This window comes from Pseudophryne corroboree (genome assembly GCF_028390025.1).
Source record: "Pseudophryne corroboree isolate aPseCor3 chromosome 3 unlocalized genomic scaffold, aPseCor3.hap2 SUPER_3_unloc_20, whole genome shotgun sequence".
NCBI classification, from domain to species: domain Eukaryota; kingdom Metazoa; phylum Chordata; class Amphibia; order Anura; family Myobatrachidae; genus Pseudophryne; species Pseudophryne corroboree.
Window position 1 is genome coordinate 1172869 of NW_026967509.1, and position 19921 is coordinate 1192789.

Below are 19921 nucleotides of genomic sequence, written 5' to 3' on the forward strand. Positions count from 1 at the left end.
GATAGTATAAGGGGTTCTACTACACTAAACATGCCCCCTTTTAAGTGACCACGCCCCCTTTTCTGGAGCGCACGCGCATGATTGAGTCCTTGACTTTTGCATACCCCCACTTCAAAATTTCCACTTTGACCACTGATGCTACCCCTGTATATTATGACAACACAGGCCGCTCCCCCTGTATACTATGACAGCACAGGATGCTACCCCCTGTATACTATAACAGCACAGGCTGCTCCCCTGTATACTATGACAGTATAATCTGCTACCCCTGTATATTATGACAACACAGGCTGCTCCCCCTGTATACTATGACAGCACAGGATGCTACCCCCTGTATACTATAACAGCACAGGCTGCTCCCCTGTATACTATGACAGCACAGGATGCTACCCCCTGTATATTATGACAACACTGGCCGCTCCTCCTGTATACTATAACAGCACAGGCTGCTCCCCTGTATACTATGACAGCACAGGATGCTACCCCTGTATATTATGACAACACAGGCCGCTCCCCCTGTATACTATGACAGCACAGGATGCTACCCCCTGTATACTATAACAGCACAGGCTGCTCCCCTGTATACTATGACAGTATAATCTGCTACCCCTGTATATTATGACAACACAGGCTGCTCCCCCTGTATACTATGACAGCACAGGATGCTACCCCCTGTATACTATAACAGCACAGGCTGCTCCCCTGTATACTATGACAGCACAGGATGCTACCCCCTGTATATTATGACAACACTGGCCGCTCCTCCTGTATACAATGACAGCACAGGATGCTACCCCTCTATATTATGACAACACAGGCTGCTCCCCCTGTATACTATGACAGCACAGGATGCTACCCCCTGTATACTATAACAGCACAGGCTGCTCCCCTGTATACTATGACAGTATAATCTGCTACCTCTGTATATTATGACAACACAGGCCACTCTCCCTCAATACGATGACAACACAGGCCGCTACCACTGTATATAACAACACAGGCCGCTACCCCTGTATACTATGACAGCACAGGATGCGACCCCTGTATATTATGACAACACAGGCCACTCTCCCTCTATACCAGGCCTGGCCAACCTGTGGCTCTACAGATGTTGTGAAACTACACATCCCAGCATGCCCTGCCACACTTTTAGCATTCCCTAATATTAAAACTGTGGCAAAGCATGATGGGACTTGTAGTTTTACAACAGCTGGAGAGCCACAGGTTGGCCAGGCCTGCTCTATACAATGACAACACAGGATGCTAACCCTGTATATAACAACACAGGCCGCTACCCCTGTATATTATGACAGCACAGGATGCTCCCCCTGTATATTATGATAACACAGGACACTCCCCCTGTATATTATGACAACACAGGATGCTACCCCTGTATATTATGACAGCACAGGATGCTACCATTGTATACTATAACAGCACAGGATGCTACCCCCTGTATTTTATGACAACACAGGCTGCTCCTCCTGTATACTATGACAGCACAGGATGCTACCCCTGTATATTATGACAACACGGGCCGCTCCTCCTGTATACTATGACAGCACAGGATGCTACCCCTGTATATTATGACAACATAGGCTGCTCCTCCTGTATACTATGACATCACAGGATGCTAACCCTGTATATTATGGCAACACAGGATGCTACCCCTGTATATTATGACAACACAGGCCACTCCCCCTGTATATTATGACAACACAGGCCACTCCCCCTGTATATTATGACAACACAGGCCACTCCCCCTGTATATTATGACAACACAGGCCGCTCCCCCTGTATATTATGACAGCACAGGATCCTACCCCTGTATATTATGACAACACAGGCTGCTCCTCCTGTATACTATGGCAACACAGGATGCTACCCCTGTATATTATGACAACACAGGCCACTCCCCCTGTATATTATGACAACACAGGCCACTCCCCCTGTATATTATGACAACACAGGCCGCTCCCCCTGTATATTATGACAGCACAGGATCCTACCCCTGTATATTATGACAACACAGGCTGCTCCTCCTGTATACTATGACATCACAGGATGCTAACCCTGTATATTATGGCAACACAGGATGCTACCCCTGTATATTATGACAACACAGGCCACTCCCCCTGTATATTATGACAACACAGGCCACTCCCCCTGTATATTATGACAACACAGGCCACTCCCCCTGTATATTATGACAACACAGGCCGCTCCCCCTGTATATTATGACAGCACAGGATCCTACCCTTGTATATTATGACAACACAGGCCGCTCCTCCTGTATACTATGACAGCACAGGATGCTACCCCTGTATATTATGACAGCACAGGATCCTACCCCTGTATATTATGACAACACAGGCTGCTCCTCCTGTATACTATGACATCACAGGATGCTAACCCTGTATATTATGGCAACACAGGATGCTACCCCTGTATATTATGACAACACAGGCCACTCCCCCTGTATATTATGACAACACAGGCCACTCCCCCTGTATATTATGACAACACAGGCCACTCCCCCTGTATATTATGACAACACAGGCCGCTCCCCCTGTATATTATGACAGCACAGGATCCTACCCTTGTATATTATGACAACACAGGCCGCTCCTCCTGTATACTATAACAGCACAGGATGCTACCCCTGTATACTATGACAATACAGGCCACTCCCCCTGTATATTATGACAATACAGGCCAATCCCCCTGTCTATTATGACACTACAGGTCGCTCCCCCTGTATACTATGACAGCACAGGATGTTACCCCTGTATATTATGACAACACAGGTCGCTCCCCCTGTATACTATGACAGCACAGGATGTTACCCCTGTATATTATGACAACACAGGCCGCTCCTCCTGTATACTATAACAGCACATTATGCTACCCCCTGTATTTTATGACAACACAGGCCGCTTCTCCTGTATATTATGACAACACAGGCTGCTCCCCTGTATACTAAGACAACACAGGCCACTCTCCCTGTATATTATGACAACACAGGCAGCTCCCCCTGTATACTATGACAACATAGGATGCTACCCCTGTATATTATGACAACACAGGCCGCTCCTCCTGTATACTATGACAGCACAGGATGCTACCCCTGTATATTATGACAACACAGGCCGCTCCCCCTGTATACTATAACAGCACAGGCTGCTCCCCTGTATACTATGACAGTATAATCTGCTACCCCTGTATATTATGACAACACAGGCCACTCTCCCTCAATACGATGACAACACAGGCCGCTACCACTGTATATAACAACACAGGCCGCTACCCCTGTATACTATGACAGCACAGGATGCTACCCCTGTATATTATGGCAACACAGGATGCTACCCCTGTATATTATGACAACACAGGATGCTACCCCTGTATATTATGACAACACAGGCCACTCCCCTGTATATTATGACAACACAGGCCACTCCCCCTGTATATTATGACAACACAGGCCACTCTCCCTCAATACAATGACAACACAGGATGCTAACCCTGTATATAACAACACAGGCCGCTACCCCTGTATACAATGACGGCACAGGATGCTATCCCTGTATATTATGACAATACAGGCCACTCCCCCTGTATACTATGACAGCACAGGATGCTCCCCCTGTATATTATGACAACACAGGACACTCCCTCTGTATATTATGACAACACAGGATGCTACCCCTGTATATTATGACAGCACAGGATGCTACCATTGTATACTATAACAGCACAGGATGCTACCCCCTGTATTTTATGACAACACAGGCCGCTCCTCCTGTATACTATGACAGCACAGGACACTCCCCCTGTATATTATGACAACACAGGATGCTACCCCTATATACTATAACAGCACAGGCTGCTCCCCTGTATACTATGACAGTATAAGCTGCTACCCCTGTATATTATGACAACACAGGCCGCTCCTCCTGTATAGTATGACAGCACAGGATGCTACCCCTGTATATTATGACAACACGGGCCGCTCCTCCTGTATACTATGACAGCACAGGATGCTACCCCTGTATATTATGACAACACAGGCCACTCCCCCTGTATACTATGACAGCACAGGATGCTACCCCTGTATATTATGACAACATAGGCTGCTCCTCCTGTATACTATGACATCACAGGATGCTAACCCTGTATATTATGGCAACACAGGATGCTACCCCTGTATATTATGACAACACAGGCCACTCCCGCTGTATATTATGACAACACAGGCCACTCCCCCTGTATATTATGACAACACAGGCCACTCTCCCTCTATACAATGACAACACAGGATGCTAACCCTGTATATAACAACACAGGCCGCTACCCCTGTATACTATGACAGCACAGGATGCTCCCCCTGTATATTATGACAACACAGGACACTCCCCCTGTATATTATGACAACACAGGATGCTACCCCTGTATATTATGACAGCACAGGATGCTACCATTGTATACTATAACAGCACAGGATGCTACCCCCTGTATTTTATGACAACACAGGCCGCTCCTCCTGTATAGTATGACAGCACAGGATGCTACCCCTGTATATTATGACAACACGGGCCGCTCCTCCTGTATACTATGACAGCACAGGATGCTACCCCTGTATATTATGACAACATAGGCTGCTCCTCCTGTATTCTATGACATCACAGGATGCTAACCCTGTATATTATGGCAACACAGGATGCTACCCCCTGTATATTATGACAACACAGGCCACTCCCCCTGTATATTATGACAACACAGGCCGCTCCCCCTGTATATTATGACAACACAGGCCGCTCCCCCTGTATATTATGACAGCACAGGATCCTACCCTTGTATATTATGACAACACAGGCCGCTCTACCTGTATACTAAGACAACACAGGCTGCTCCCCCTGTATACTATGGCAACACAGGATGCTACCCCTGTATATTATGACAACACAGGCCACTCCCCCTGTATATTATGACAACACAGGCCACTCCCCCTGTATATTATGACAACACAGGCCGCTCCCCCTGTATATTATGACAGCACAGGATCCTACCCTTGTATATTATGACAACACAGGCCGCTCTACCTGTATACTAAGACAACACAGGCTGCTCCCCCTGTATACTATGGCAACACAGGATGCTACCCCTGTATATTATGACAACACAGGCCACTCCCCCTGTATATTATGACAGCACAGGATCCTACCCTTGTATATTATGACAACACAGGCCGCTATACCTGTATACTAAGACAACACAGGCTGCTTCCCCTGTATACTATGACAACATAGGCTGCTCCCGCTGTATACTATGACAGCTCACGATGCTACCCCTGTATATTATGACAACACATGCCACTCCTTCTGTATAGAAAGACATTACATGCCGCTCACCCTATATAATAATAGTAACAAGACACCACAGGCACTTACCCCTGTATAAAAGGGCAACACAGGCTGCTCCCCCTGTGTAGTAGGATGTCATAATCCACTACCCCTGTATCGGAGGATGCCCCAGGTCGCTTCCCCTGTAGTGTAGTACAACACATAGCGCTCCACTGTATAGTACAATGCCATTATATGTATAGAATAACGGTAGCGGCGGTGTCTTCTCCACCTGTATTACGGTAACGGCGGGGTCTGCGCCACCTGTATTACGGTAACGGCGGAATCTGCGCCACCTGTATTACGGTAACGGCGGGGTGTGCGCCACCTGTATTACGGTAACGGCGGGGTCTGCGCCACCTGTATTATGGTAATAGGACACTAGAGTGTCAGCCACCTGTACAGGGATAATGCAGCACCAGAGGCTGCTCCAGCTGCACTATAACAAGGCACCAGAGGCTGCTCCCCCTGTAGTACAGAACCTGACACCAGAGCTGCTCAGCCTATAGAATAATAATAATAATATCATTACCTGCTGCCAGACACAGCAATGGCTGCTCTCTGCTCCTGCTGCCTTGTGGGAATGATAGAAGGAAGGCGGAGCTCAGACCAGGGGAAAATGGCCGCCGCTCCTGAAGTCATTACACGGCCAGGGAACCTATTGCTGCTGCAGCTGATGCCGGACTGGTCTACCAGATAATGGCCGCCGGCCTCCTGCACTGAGGACATGTATTGTAATAGTCATTACAGAGGGCGGGGCTGTGGGAGGGGTGTACGAGGGGAGGGGCCAGTAACCTGTAAGCAGCTTTTGCCAATCATGCCCTGCTTCCTGCCTGTGCGTTCCACCTGACTTCCGGACTGTGCGTTCCACATGCAGGAAGTGAGTTTTCATCGACTGCTGCTGCCTCCCAGTGTCCGTGGAGATCAGGTAATGGCGTCTTACTATACAGGGGGAGCAGCCTGTGGTGTCCTGATATTATTATTATACAGGGGGAGCAGCCTGTGGTGTCCTGTTATTATTATACAGGGGGAGCAGCCTGTGGTGTTCTGTTATTAATACTATACAGGGGGAGCAGCCTGTGTTGTCCTGTTGTTGTTATTATTATACAGTGGGAGCAGCCTATGGTGTCCTGTTATTATTATACAGAGGGAGCGGCCTGTGGTGTCCTGTTGTTGTTGTTATTATTATTATTATTATACAGGGGGAGCAGCCTGTGGTGTCCTATTATTATTATACAGGGGGAGCAGCATGTGGTGTCCTGTTTTTATTATTTTACAGGAGGAGCAGCCTGTGGTGTCCTGTTATTATTATTATTGTTATACAGGAGGAGCAGCCTGTGGTGTCCTGTTATTATTAGTGTTATACAGGTGGAGCAGGTTTTTGTGTACAGTTATTATTATACAGGGACACCAGCTTGTGGTGTCCTGGTATTATTATTATTATGTGTTGGGAGTGGTGGTGATGTCCTACAATACAGGAGGAATGGTCTGATGTGTCCTGCTTTTAAAGACATCTATTATTATTTTTATACTGGGGTGCAGCCTTTAGTGTCATTATTATTATTATTAATTTTATTATATGTAATTGTGAGGATTGAAAATATTGCTCAGTATGAAGCAAATGTATATCAGACTCCTGGGAGTGTCACTGTGACATCACTTATATCTATAGTAATACAGGGACATGACTGGGGAGGTGAGGGGAACTGGGAGTGTCACAGTGACATCACTTATATCTATAGTAATAATACAGGGACATGACTGGGGAGGTGAGGGGATCTGGGAGTGTCACTGTGACATCACTTATATCTATAGTAATAATACAGGGACATGACTGGGGAGGTGAGGGGAACTGGGAGCGTCACAGTGACATCACTTATATCTATAGTAATAATACAGGGGCATGACTGGGGAGGTGAGGGGAACTGGGAGTGTCACATTGACATCACTTATATCTATAGTAATAATACAGGGACATGACTGGTGAGGTGAGGGGAACTGGGAGCGTCACAGTGACATCACTTATATCTATAGTAATAATACAGGGGCATGACTGGGGAGGTGAGGGGAACTGGGAGTGTCACAGTGACATCACATATCTATTGTAATAATATAGAGACATGACTGGTGAGGTGAGGGGATCTGGGAGCGTCACAGTGACGTCACTTATATCTATAGTAATAATACAGGGACATGACTGGTGAGGTGAGGGGAACTGGGAATGTCACAGTGGCATCACATATCTATAGTAATAATACAGGGACATGACTGGTGAGGTTTGGGGAACTGGGAGCGTCACAGTGACATCACATATCTATAGTAATAATACAGGGACATGACTGGTGAGGTGAGGGGAACTGGGAGCGTCACAGTGACATCACTTATGTCTATAGTAATAATACAGGGACATGACTGGTGAGGTGAGGGGAACTGGCAGTGTCACAGTGACATGACATATCTATAGTAATAATACAGGAACATGACTGGGGAGTTGAGGGGAACTGGGAGTGTCACAGTGACATCACATATCTATAGTAATGTAACCCCTCTTTTACCTAGGGGTACAGTGTATATGTGCAACGTGCCTCCACCAAAGCTATTTAGAGCCCAATACTCTAATTGCTTAAGAAATACCCTACCCCTGTAGTGGTCGCCTATAACATTAGTATGTGATGTAACCAGATAGGACTATGCACATTTACCTATCGTACCTTTCCTTTGTGATTTCAGGCTCTTCCACAGATACTGAGACAGTTCCACCGGTAAGTATACTGGTTTTATATGTAAGAAGTTATAGGCCACCTTATACAGTTATATCATATAATACTCAAACCATGAACCATTCTAATAATATACCTCACCTATACATAATAATATACCCCACCTATACATAATAATATACCCCACCTATACATAATAATATATCCCACCTATACATAATAATATACCCCACCTATACATAATATACCCCACCTATACATAATAATATACCCCACCTATACATAATAATATACCTCACCTATACATAATAATATACTCCACCTATACATAATAATATACCCCTCCTATACATAATAATATACCCCACCTATACATTATAATATACCCCACCTATACATAATAATATACCTCACCTATACATAATAATATAACCCACCTATACATAATAATATACCCCGCCTATACATAATAATATACTCCACCTATACATAATAATATACCCCACCTATACATAATAATATACTCCACCTATACATAATAATATACCCCACCTATACATAATAATATACCCCACCTATACATAATAATATACCCCACCTATACATAATAATATACCCCACCGATACATAATAATATACCCCACCTATACATAATAATATACCCCACCTATACATAATAATATACCCCACCGATACATAATAATATACCTCACCTATACATAATAATATACTCCACCTATACATAATAATATACCCCACCTATACATTATAATATACCCCACCTATACATAATAATATACCTCACCTATACATAATAATATAACCCACCTATACATAATAATATACCCCACCTATACATAATAATATACCTCACCTATACATAATAATATAACCCACCTATACATAATAATATACCCCACCTATACATAATAATATACCCCACCTATACATAATAATATACCCCACCTATACATAATAATATACCCCACCTATACATAATAATATACCCCACCTATACATAATAATATACCTCACCTATACATAATAATATACCCCACCTATACATAATAATATACCCCACCTATACATAATAATATACCTCACCTATACATAATAATATACCCCACCTATACATAATAATATACTCCACCTATACATAATAATATACCCCACCTATACATGATAATATACCCCACCTATACATAATAATATACCCCACCTATATATAATAATAATATACCCCACCTATACATAATAATATACACCACCTATACATAATAATATACACCACCTATACATAATAATATACACCACCTATACATAATAATATACCCCACCTATACATAATAATATACCCCACCTATACATAATAATATACCCCACCTATACATAATAATATACCCCACCTATACATAATAATATACCCCACCTATACATAATAATATACCCCACCTATACATAATAATACACCCCACCTATACATAATAATATACCCCACCTATACATAATAATATACCCCACCTATACATAATAATACACCCCACCTATACATAATAATATACCCCACCTATACATAATAATATACCCCACCTATACATAATAATATACCCCACCTATACATAATAATATACCCCACCTATACATAATAATACACCCCACCTATACATAATAATATACCCCACCTATACATAATAATATACCCCACCTATACATAATAATATACCCCACCTATACATAATAATACACCCCACCTATACATAATAATATACCCCACCTATACATAATAATATACCCCACCTATACATAATAATATACCCCACCTATACATAATAATATACCCCACCTATACATAATAATACACCCCACCTATACATAATAATATACCCCACCTATACATAATAATATACCCCACCTATACATAATAATATACCCCACCTATACATAATAATATACCCCTCCTATACATAATAATATACCCCACCTATACATAATATACCCCACCTATACATAATAATATACCCCACCTATACATAATAATATACCCCACCTATACATAAGGTAATGCATGCAATACAAAGAATACGATTCCACAAGAAAGTTGTGGGGCTGTGTTTGAAAAACCACCCGGGTTCTCTTACTATAATCGTGCACTGTTGGGGCCCTTTCATGTCTGTGTATAAGAAGTACTCTTGGTTATATGGGTCTCCACTTGGAGTAATTGTCCTCACGATTGTTGAGCAATCCCTACTTCACGGCAATGAATAGCATGGTTTCCATGGAAGATCTAATTGTAGCGCTCCTAGACAACCTGAAACAGGAAGGTAGTACGTGGAGCTGTCCACCCTGGAATCCCTGACACCCGTGGTCTACTCGTTACATATAGTGGGGTGATGATCTGTGTTACCTGTCCCAGTATAAGCATAGCCCCACTGTAGATCCGTGGGGGTGGCTCCAGAACATACAGAAGTCCCGGTTATTGGCACCTGTCTCTGATAGGTGAGGGGTGCTTAGTCTCCCCAGTGTACCATTTCCAAGTTTAGGTGACCCTGCGCCCTCTCTGAGCTGCTTTCATCATTATACACCACCACACTCTATGACTGCTACCCTGCTGGTCATTATCTAATGGATATGGAGTCTCTAGAGGTGATATTTATACTCCTCAGATCCACCGATGCTGCTGGTCCCTGTTCTACTGTGCTGGGGGCTGGTACTTTAATAGTTAAAGGCTGATAGGGGAGTATGCAGATTAGCAGGATTTATATGGGGGCATCCTGCACTTACAATGATAGTGTGCCCGGTCTGGCCCTCCCCCCGACTCCGCCTCCACCAACAACCGGGCTCTTTCTGCGGGTTGGATGGGATGAGGGACACAGCTCTGCCTTGGGGGGGAAGCTGTCTGCTACTGCTGGACTCCTGGTAGCTGTTGCCCGCACTGCTGTCTCCTCCCATGTACTAGCCTGCCCCACCAGCGCTCCACCTCCCAGCACTCTCCATGACAACCAGGTACCGGGACTTCCCTGCTCGGCGTCCACCAGCGGAAATTAACAGAGCGCTTCTCACCCGCAGCAGAAGACATCCAATTCCTTTCCCCCACAGGGGCTCTCTCACTCGCAGGGAACCACCTTCCTGTAAGCTCCCTCGTCTCAGCCGCCAGCCTTTTTCTCTCCACAAAGTCAGCCCACCAACAAAACCGCCGCTACACGCGCCCAGCCACCTCTCTCAGCACACGGGACCTCTGGAAGCTTCTCCATGATCTCCCCCCGCGCACTGCGCGCTAACCAGAGTCCCCTCACCTTCAGCAGGCACAGAATAATAACATGCATAAACACTATACATTATTGGATCACTAGAAAGATCCAAGTTATTATCACATATATGGTATACATCAGTTGGCAGCATCTCTATTACCTTATAGATCTACACATTCATTCATTGATTTGCCCCCTCATAGTGTCCCAAGGCCTTCAGATCACTAGAGTACTACAGTAATAGTACAGGGACATGACTGGGGAGGTGAGGGGATCTGGGAGCATCACAATAACGTCACTTCTATCTATAGTAATAATACAGGGACATGACTGGGGTCTGAGGAGACTTGGGAGTACAGTAACACCAGGATATGTGTCTGGGTGATGACTGGAGAGGTGACTGCTGGGAATGGGACATTATACTGTAACACCAGGGGACGTGTCTGGGTGATGACTGGAGAGGTGACTGCTGGGAATGGGACATAATACAGTAACACCAGGGGCTGTGTCTGGGTGATGACTGTATCACTGTGTGTGTCAGGTTCCTATAAGACAGAGCTGGCCAAACTAGTCCTCGAGATCTACCAACAGTTCACATTTTCCAGACCACCTAGCTGGTGCACAGGTGTAGTCATTACTAATTAAGATGTGCTGAATTCATTCCTAAATGACAATTCTACAGATCTCCAGGAGGCCTGGAAAACATGAACTGTTGGTAGATCTTGAGGACCGGTTTGGCCAGCCCTGCTATAAGGTGTCAGGATGTCACTGTCTATGTCTCCATACAGGAGGAGGAGTATATAGAGGAACACAGGGGTCTGTATGAGGACGTGATGATGGAGAATCACCGGCCCCTCACATCACTGGGTAAGAGGAGACTGTCCTGTATTGTACAGGGAAGAGCAGGTATGGGGGCCCCTATATACACACATCATCTGATAATCCCATATATACATTGTACTCAGTCACTGTGTGTCTCCTACAGATGGGCCCAGTAACAGAGATACCCCAGAGAGATGTCCCCGTCCTCTGTATTCCCAGGACTGTACAGAGGAGAATCACAGGATCCCACAGGAGGATCAGGTAGGTGGGCTATGGGTTCTCACCAATAAACCTAAGTGACTGTCACTATATGATCTGTAGAGGAGCTGTGTGTCTTATACACTGATATTATACTGTTTCACCTCAGTTTAATCAAACAGTATGCAAATGTCTTTGTATTTTTTGGGTTATTTAGGTAGAACGTCTTTCTCGTATAAAGGCAGAAGATATAGAGGAAGAAGAAGAAACGTATGTGACTGATATTAAGGTAGAAGATACAGAGGGAGAAGAAGAGACGTATGTGACTTATATGAAGGCAGAAGATACAGAGGGAGAAGAAGAGACATATGTGGCTGATATAAAGGCAGAAGATATAGAGGGAGAAGAAGAGACGTATGTGACTGATATAAAGGCAGAAGATATAGAGGGAGAAGAAGAGACGTATGTGACTGATATAAAGGCAGAAAGTATAGAGGGAGAAGAAGAGACGTATGTGAGGGGTGATCAGCAGTGTAAGGAAGAGGAGATCCCTACAGATATCAGCACAGGTGAGTAATAAACACTTATTACAGAAAAGAGTCACATATTCTCCTTGGTCAGTCACTACAGCAATCTCTTATACTACACCCTCCTCTGTCAGTACAAACTAATGAGGAATATGTATTTTCCCAGTGGGGGAGTCAGGAGCCATCAGCCCCTATTATACTCCTGCTCGCCCCCTCACATCATGTCACTGTGTGTTACCAGCCCAGAGATCTGACCAGTCTCCTCCCCACACTCTCTGGTGGATCTCAGACATCAAGAGCCATCAGCACCTATTATACTTCTGCTCTCCTCCTCACATCATGTCACTGTGTGTTACCAGCCCAGAGATCTGACCAGTCTCCTCCCCACACTCTCTGGTATATCTCATACATCAGGAGCCATCAGCTCCTATTATACTCCTCTCCCCCTCACATCATGTCACTGTGTGTTACCAGCCCAGAGATCTGACCAGTCTCTTCCCCACACTCTCTGGTGTATCTCGTACATCAGGAGCCATCAGCCTCTATTATTCTCCTTCTCTCCCCCTCACATCATGTCACTGTGTGGTACCTATGTTTTCACCTGCAGGGTTCACAGTAGTATCCACAGGATATACATTGGGATATGAGGTATCGTCAGCGGATTGGCAGTAATGATCAAAAGGTTTCGGCCTCCCAGAATGCAACAGGCCAGTCTCCTATATCCCGCCTCCTGGCTCAGGGAATTCAGTTTTTTTGTTGGTGCGGCAGGAGCTGGAACACGATCTTTGGACTGCTGATTTTGGAAGCCCTAAGCTCGTTATTAAATTTATTTTTGTTGTCTTAACTTTTTTGAGCGAGTTTTCTAAAAAGCGTCTTACACGCCACCTTAGAATGAGTCGCTCCAACAACTTCCCGCCCGGCCACGACAACGCTTACGCACGTGTTCAGTGCTGTTTCAGCGGGCACCTGTGTAGGATGTACTAGCAAGTCCAGCTGACGTTACCAGGCTGCGGCCGGAGAATGGGAAGAAGGTCAGGCGTCAGTTCTGCTTAGTGGGGGAGATGCGAGACACAGCCGCACTGTTCTCGGGGTGGGGACTACTGAACAGTCGCTGATGCGGCTGCCACCTCGGGTGCACCAGCAGTAGGCCCTAGGGATCATAGGCTTCAGGGATTAGTGTGAGGCCGTGTTCCCTGGGGTTGATGTCAGCAGTGTGGAGTAAGACGCTCCCCATGTCACCCCTCCCCCCGCTTCATGACCAGTTTCCTCTGAGTTTCCCATCATGAACTGATTTACCGCTTCCGTCTGAGACGCAGTGTATCTAAAAGGACCCGGTCGCAGTATAGGCGGCTGTGTGACTGGTGCATCTGTGTTCACTGTTGCGTTCACTGGGCATTGGTGTACAATATTTGCGTCTGGATCCCCTCAGTGTTCACTAAAGTATTGATCGATCCTGGAAGCAGGGTGAAGTCTCCCTGTATCCCACTCTCCTGAGCCCTGTGATACAGCACTAAGTCTCTACCTACCATTGGGTACAAGGGGTTAGATAAGTGCCTGATGCATATGAGTCTGTAAACTATTACTGCTGTTTCATTCACTGTGAGACTGAATACGTTAAATATCCTATACAAGGTAATGCAGTAATATGTTTCTCCTACATACTTGAAATGTATCTGTAGTTGATTATGTGATCATATTGCTTATTATACTAATGTATAACCTGTGACTGATTGCTACTGTGATTGCTGACTTTACTATTTCTGTCAGGTTTTTGGGTATATTTCAATCCTCAATGCTGTTGCAAAGCAGGGAAGTATCAGATTGTATGTCACTTTATAGCTTGTTAAAGTGATTTCAGTCACAAATTGTGTAGTTAACACCGTACAGGTGTGTGATTTGTTTACCATTGTGATCGGACGGTTCTTACGAAAGCCCTCACCGCCTTGCGTCCCGGCCCCAGTCACAGAATGGAGTTTAGGTCACACGGGACCTGGCCAAATAGGGGATTCCCGCTTACCGCCAGTAACCGCCTGTTACTGACTCCACCCACTACGCAGTGGGCGGATACTATGCAGCCACCACCAGACTCCTATTTACAGTAGGGTCTGGAACCACTGCTTTGCTCTGTATGCGTCGACACGCTGTCTTACCACCCCTGTGTGGTATTGACGAATCTCCAATAGTTGCTTGCCCAAGCATGGCACGGTAGCAGGAGGAAGGCGGAGCTTGGAGATGCTGGGTGTACCCTGGATAGCCGAAAAAATGAGCTAAGTTTCGCTTAGCCCTGCAAGTCACAAGATGAAACAGTCGTCTTGAGGCAGAAGATGTTTTATTTACCCAGTCTTAAAAGAGACTGTTCCCTATTGCTACCGGCAACTGCAATACAGCAAGTTTACAGCAGAGTGAAAATGGTATAATCCACCTCTGAAGCTCATAGGCCTCATCTTTTTATCTCAAACCAACATACAGTTCATCAGGGGGTAGTCCCACCCTGAGTCTTTTTAACCAATTGTTTTAGCTTTCACCAAAGCCTCCTGAATAATCTAAGGCATGCACAGGTTCAAGTTGAACCCCCATGGGCTTCTTTTGCACAGACATTTTACAATATAGCTGAGTGGATAATGCCAGCTCCTATACTAGGGATATGTTACCCTGTTAACCCTTACAAGAAAAACAGGCTGAAAGGTCTATGGAAAATAAATCACACAAACATGAAACAACATACTCACAGTCTACACATGTTTCAGAAGGAGACACTTGGGAGGATGAGGATTCCTCACATTCTGGGTCTGCATACAGAGATGAGGATGAAGGTCCCAGCTCAGTGGATATACCTGAGATAATTATTGCTATGAAAGCCATTCTGTCCTTAGTGGAGGCCGCAGAGCCTTTGTTAAAATCCACGGCTCCTGTGTTTAAATGTCCCAAAACAGTCAGAACTGAATTTCTGGGGTCAGAACATCTGACGGAGATTATGGAAGAGGCTTGGGTCACATCCAGCAAGAAGTTTAGAATTCCAAAGAAATGGAATTCCCTTTATCCTCTTCCAGCTGGGGACTGTTTAAAAAGGGAGGTGGCTCCCAAAATAGATACGCATGTCATTCGATTAGTGTGAAAATCTACATTACTTCTGCCTTCAACATCATTAAATGATGTTACGGATAGAAAAAGAGATGTTTTTAAAAAAAAACATTTTCTCCTTGTCTGGGGCAATTGTGAGACCAGCCATGGCTTCAGCCTGGATGGCAAAAGCAATGGCCGCTGGGCTGATGCATTGGAGGATGATCTCTCATTGGCATCTAGAGAGCAAAAATCCCATTTTGCACATATTAAACAGGCGGCTATGTTTATGGAAGAAGCAGCCTTGGACATGGGTACTATTGCCTCTCAAGCATCAGCCTCAGCAGTAGCAGCTCGCAGAGCGGTCTGGCTACGTACATGGGAAGCTGTCTCAGAGTCCAAGGAGGTTCTAGAGTCTTTGCCTTTTACTGGAGATATTCTTTTTGGTAAAGAATGAAACAGTATTTTGGAGTCAGAAGCAGACTCTAAGAAAGCGAGTCTAAACCTAATTTTTCAGCTTTTCGGTTCTTTCGGACCCAAGGAAAAGCGAAAAGGAAAAGTTTTTCGGCAAACAGTCCCAATCAGACAAGTCTGGAAAGACTAAAAAGCACTGGGCTTACCAGAAGGCCTGCTTCCAAACCAGAAGATAAGCCATCAGGCTGATGGTGCGGGCCTCCACCTGGAGGACCCCAGGGTGGGAGGCCGACTTCTTCATTTTGCACAGATCTGGCAGCAGTCCACCACAGATGCCTGGGTGGAAGAAGCGGTATCTCACAGTTATGCGTTTGCCTGCAAGAAGCACCCTCCACAAAGGTTTTTTTGTACCAGCCTATCTGCAGTAGAAACAAAGCCCAGGGCCTTACAAGAGGCAGTTCAGAGGTTGCTTCAATCAGGAGTGATAATTTCAGTTCCTCCTGCGCAACAAGGACAAGGTTTCTATTCCAACCTGTTTCTAGTTCAGAAACCAAATGGGTCGTTTCGGCCTATACTCAGTCTCAAAGTTCTGAACAAGTACATTTGGGTGCCTCACTTTCATATGGAGACTTTACCTTCCATTATTTTGGCCAAGGAGCTGGAGGATTTTATGGTATCTCTGGATATTCAGGATGCTTACCTGCATGTTCCTATAGCACAGTCCCATCAGTGCTATCTCAGGTTTACCATCCTCCAGCAACACTTTCAGTTTCAGGCCCTACCATGTGGAATCACCACAGCTCCAAAGTGTTCACCAAAAATATGGTGGTAATGGCGGCTTATCTCCGTTGACAGGGGATAAGGATTTTTCCATACCTCGACGATTTATTAATTCTTGCACAATCTCAGGAATTGCTTCAGTGTCATCTGCAACAGAAAATAGCTTGTTTACAGAGACAGGGTTGGCTCAAAAATTGGGCAAAGTCGTCCCTGGGTCCGTCACAACGGATGATGCACTTAGGGGGCTGTATTGGATTCCAGTCTTCAGAGAGTGTTTTTACCTCTGAACAAAATATCTACAATACAGTTGAGAATTCAGGATTTGCTACAAAGTCAAAGGGTATCAATTTATGCAGCTATGTATGTGATGGGATCAATGGTGTCGACATTCAACATGGTGGAGTATGCTCAATTCCATTCAAGTCCTCTTCAATGTCTGATCCTTTCCAAATGGAATGGGTTACATCAGACAATAAAAACTCAAACTATGGTCCTTCCTCTGGAAGTATGGAGGTCATTAGCCTGGTGTCCCATCTGACCAAAGGGAGACCCTATTGGCTCTCAGATTGGGAGGTGCTGATTACGGATGCAAGTTTTCAGGGCTGGGGAGCAGTGTCAGAAAAAGGTAGCTTCCAGGGGCTCAAGGAAGAAAATTGCCTGCCGATAAATTTATTGGAACTTTGGGTCATATATATGGCACTCACTCAGGCAAAGGACTTTCTTCAGGGGAAACCGGTTCAAATTTGTTCTGACAATGCAACGGCAGTAGCGTGCCTCAATCATCAAGGAGGAACGCGCAGTCAAAAGGCAATGAAGGAGGTAAGACGCACATTAAGATGGGCAGAACTTCATCATCCAGCGTTGTCCGCAGTATTTGTTCCGGGGGTCCTAAACTGGCCATTCATGCAAGCGAATGGGTTTTACACCCAGAGGTCTTCCAGAGTCTGGGAGACAAGTGGGGGCTGCCGGAGATAGACCTCAAGGCCTCTCAGCAGAATTTCGAAGTACCCGCATATGGGTCAAGAACAAAGGATACCAAAGCGATCTTCGTGGATGTTCGGTCAGTGAGATGGGACTTTCAGCTAGCCTATGTGTTTCCACCAATCGCCCTGTTACCCATGGTGATTCGGAAGGTCAAACAAGGAAAGGGCACTGGGATTCTAATAGCTCCAGCATGGCCCAGAAGGCGCTGGTACACAGATCTACAGAGACTATCAGTGGACACTCCGTGGCTACTGCATCAACGTCCAGATCTACTGTTGCAGGGTCCTTGTTGTCACAGGCATTGGGATTGGCTGTCTTTGGTGGTGTGGCTCTTAAGACGTCCATCCTTAAATCTAGAGGATTTTCTCAATAGCTATTTCAAACAATGCTTAGAACAAGGAAACTATCTTCTGCTTGTATTTATTACTGTGTGTGGCAAGAATATATCCAACTCTCTTTGTGCTCTATGGATTCCACAAGAGGGTATTGTCTGCGGACAAGCAAACGCTGGCGAGGTGGCTTCAAAATACTATCCCGGAAGGTTACTCTCGTGCTGATCTCCCTATTCCGGCTAATGTCTCATTCTACCTGTATAGTAGTGGTGCCTCAGCTGAACTGATATATAAGGCAGCCACATGGTCTTCCATCAACATATTCATTAGGCATTATGCCTTTGATACCTTTGCCTCTCAGGATGCTACATTTGGGGCGAAGGATTCTCCTGTCCAATCAGGAGCGTCCCCTCCACTAAATTTGCTTTGGGACATCCCAATGTATATCCTGTGGATACTACTGTGGACCCTGCAGGAGAAATATGTAACTATGGTAGACTTACCGTCGATAACTCTATTTCTCCTAAGTCCACCTGGATTCCACCCTGACGCACCTGATTTGCTGATTCTTACACTTACTAACCTTTTCCTTCTTGTACGGAAGGGTGTGCATGTGTGTTCTTCTCGCCTGATTAGGGCTCTCAATGATGCTCCTGCCTTGAGCTTTGGAAAAGAACTGAATTGCCTGAACCAGGAGGTGGGGATATAGAAGACTGGCCCATTGCATTCTCGGAGGTCGAAAGCTTTTGATCGTTGGTGCCAATCCTCTGATGCTACCTCATATCCCAATGTATATCCTGTGGATACTGTGGACTTAAGAGTAATTGAGTTAATGATGGTATGTCTACTATAACTACATATATTACATGCTATATTATGTACGCTATGAATGTGTATTATTTGTGGCATGGTGCGGCTGCTTGCTGGGGCGCAGGCTCGGGGCTCCTCATGCCTCGTAATGCTTAGGAAATATCTGGCGCAGCCCCTGTCATGTATCCACATGCTCCTGTAGCAGCCGGCCTCAGGGAATTGGCTAATGAACGGCTCCTGTTACTGAGTTGGCAGCATCTGAGTCTTCCTACCGTCACCTTAGGTATATAATACATTTATTGAGCTTGTGTATGGGAACCAGCATTGAGGATCCTGCACATTCCCTGCTGATTACCTGTCCCCTGGCACTAGAATGACGGCCTTCTCTGGCTTCTGATCCATGGCCTTAAGGGCACACCAGTGGTTCCTATTGGAAGTATCTTCAGGAGCGTTCACGTCTAAGTAGGAGGACAGTGTCTTTTGCAAAATTCTAGTGCCTTCCGCATCCATTACTATATAATCCTACAATCTCCAAGGTGCTAAAGGAGGAGTAGCGGGGAAAAGGCGACCAGGACCCTATCAGAGGGGTGTGATCATGTTATGCACACCAGTGCCTGCAGGAAT

The 19921-nt window shown here is 45.2% G+C and overlaps 1 protein-coding gene across 1 annotated transcript in view; it reads left to right on the forward strand.

The window, feature by feature from the left end:
- The first annotated feature begins 6247 nt into the window (after positions 1-6247).
- Positions 6248-19921, forward strand: part of LOC134983668 (oocyte zinc finger protein XlCOF22-like) — a 49040-nt gene continuing 35366 nt past the window's right edge. Inside the window, exons 1-5 of the mRNA XM_063949333.1 lie at positions 6248-6330; positions 8133-8164; positions 12159-12276; positions 12356-12453; positions 12608-12959. Coding sequence (XP_063805403.1) covers positions 12204-12276; positions 12356-12453; positions 12608-12959 — 523 coding nt within the window. The 5' untranslated portion in view covers positions 6248-6330; positions 8133-8164; positions 12159-12203. The remainder of the gene's footprint in view (positions 6331-8132; positions 8165-12158; positions 12277-12355; positions 12454-12607; positions 12960-19921) is intronic.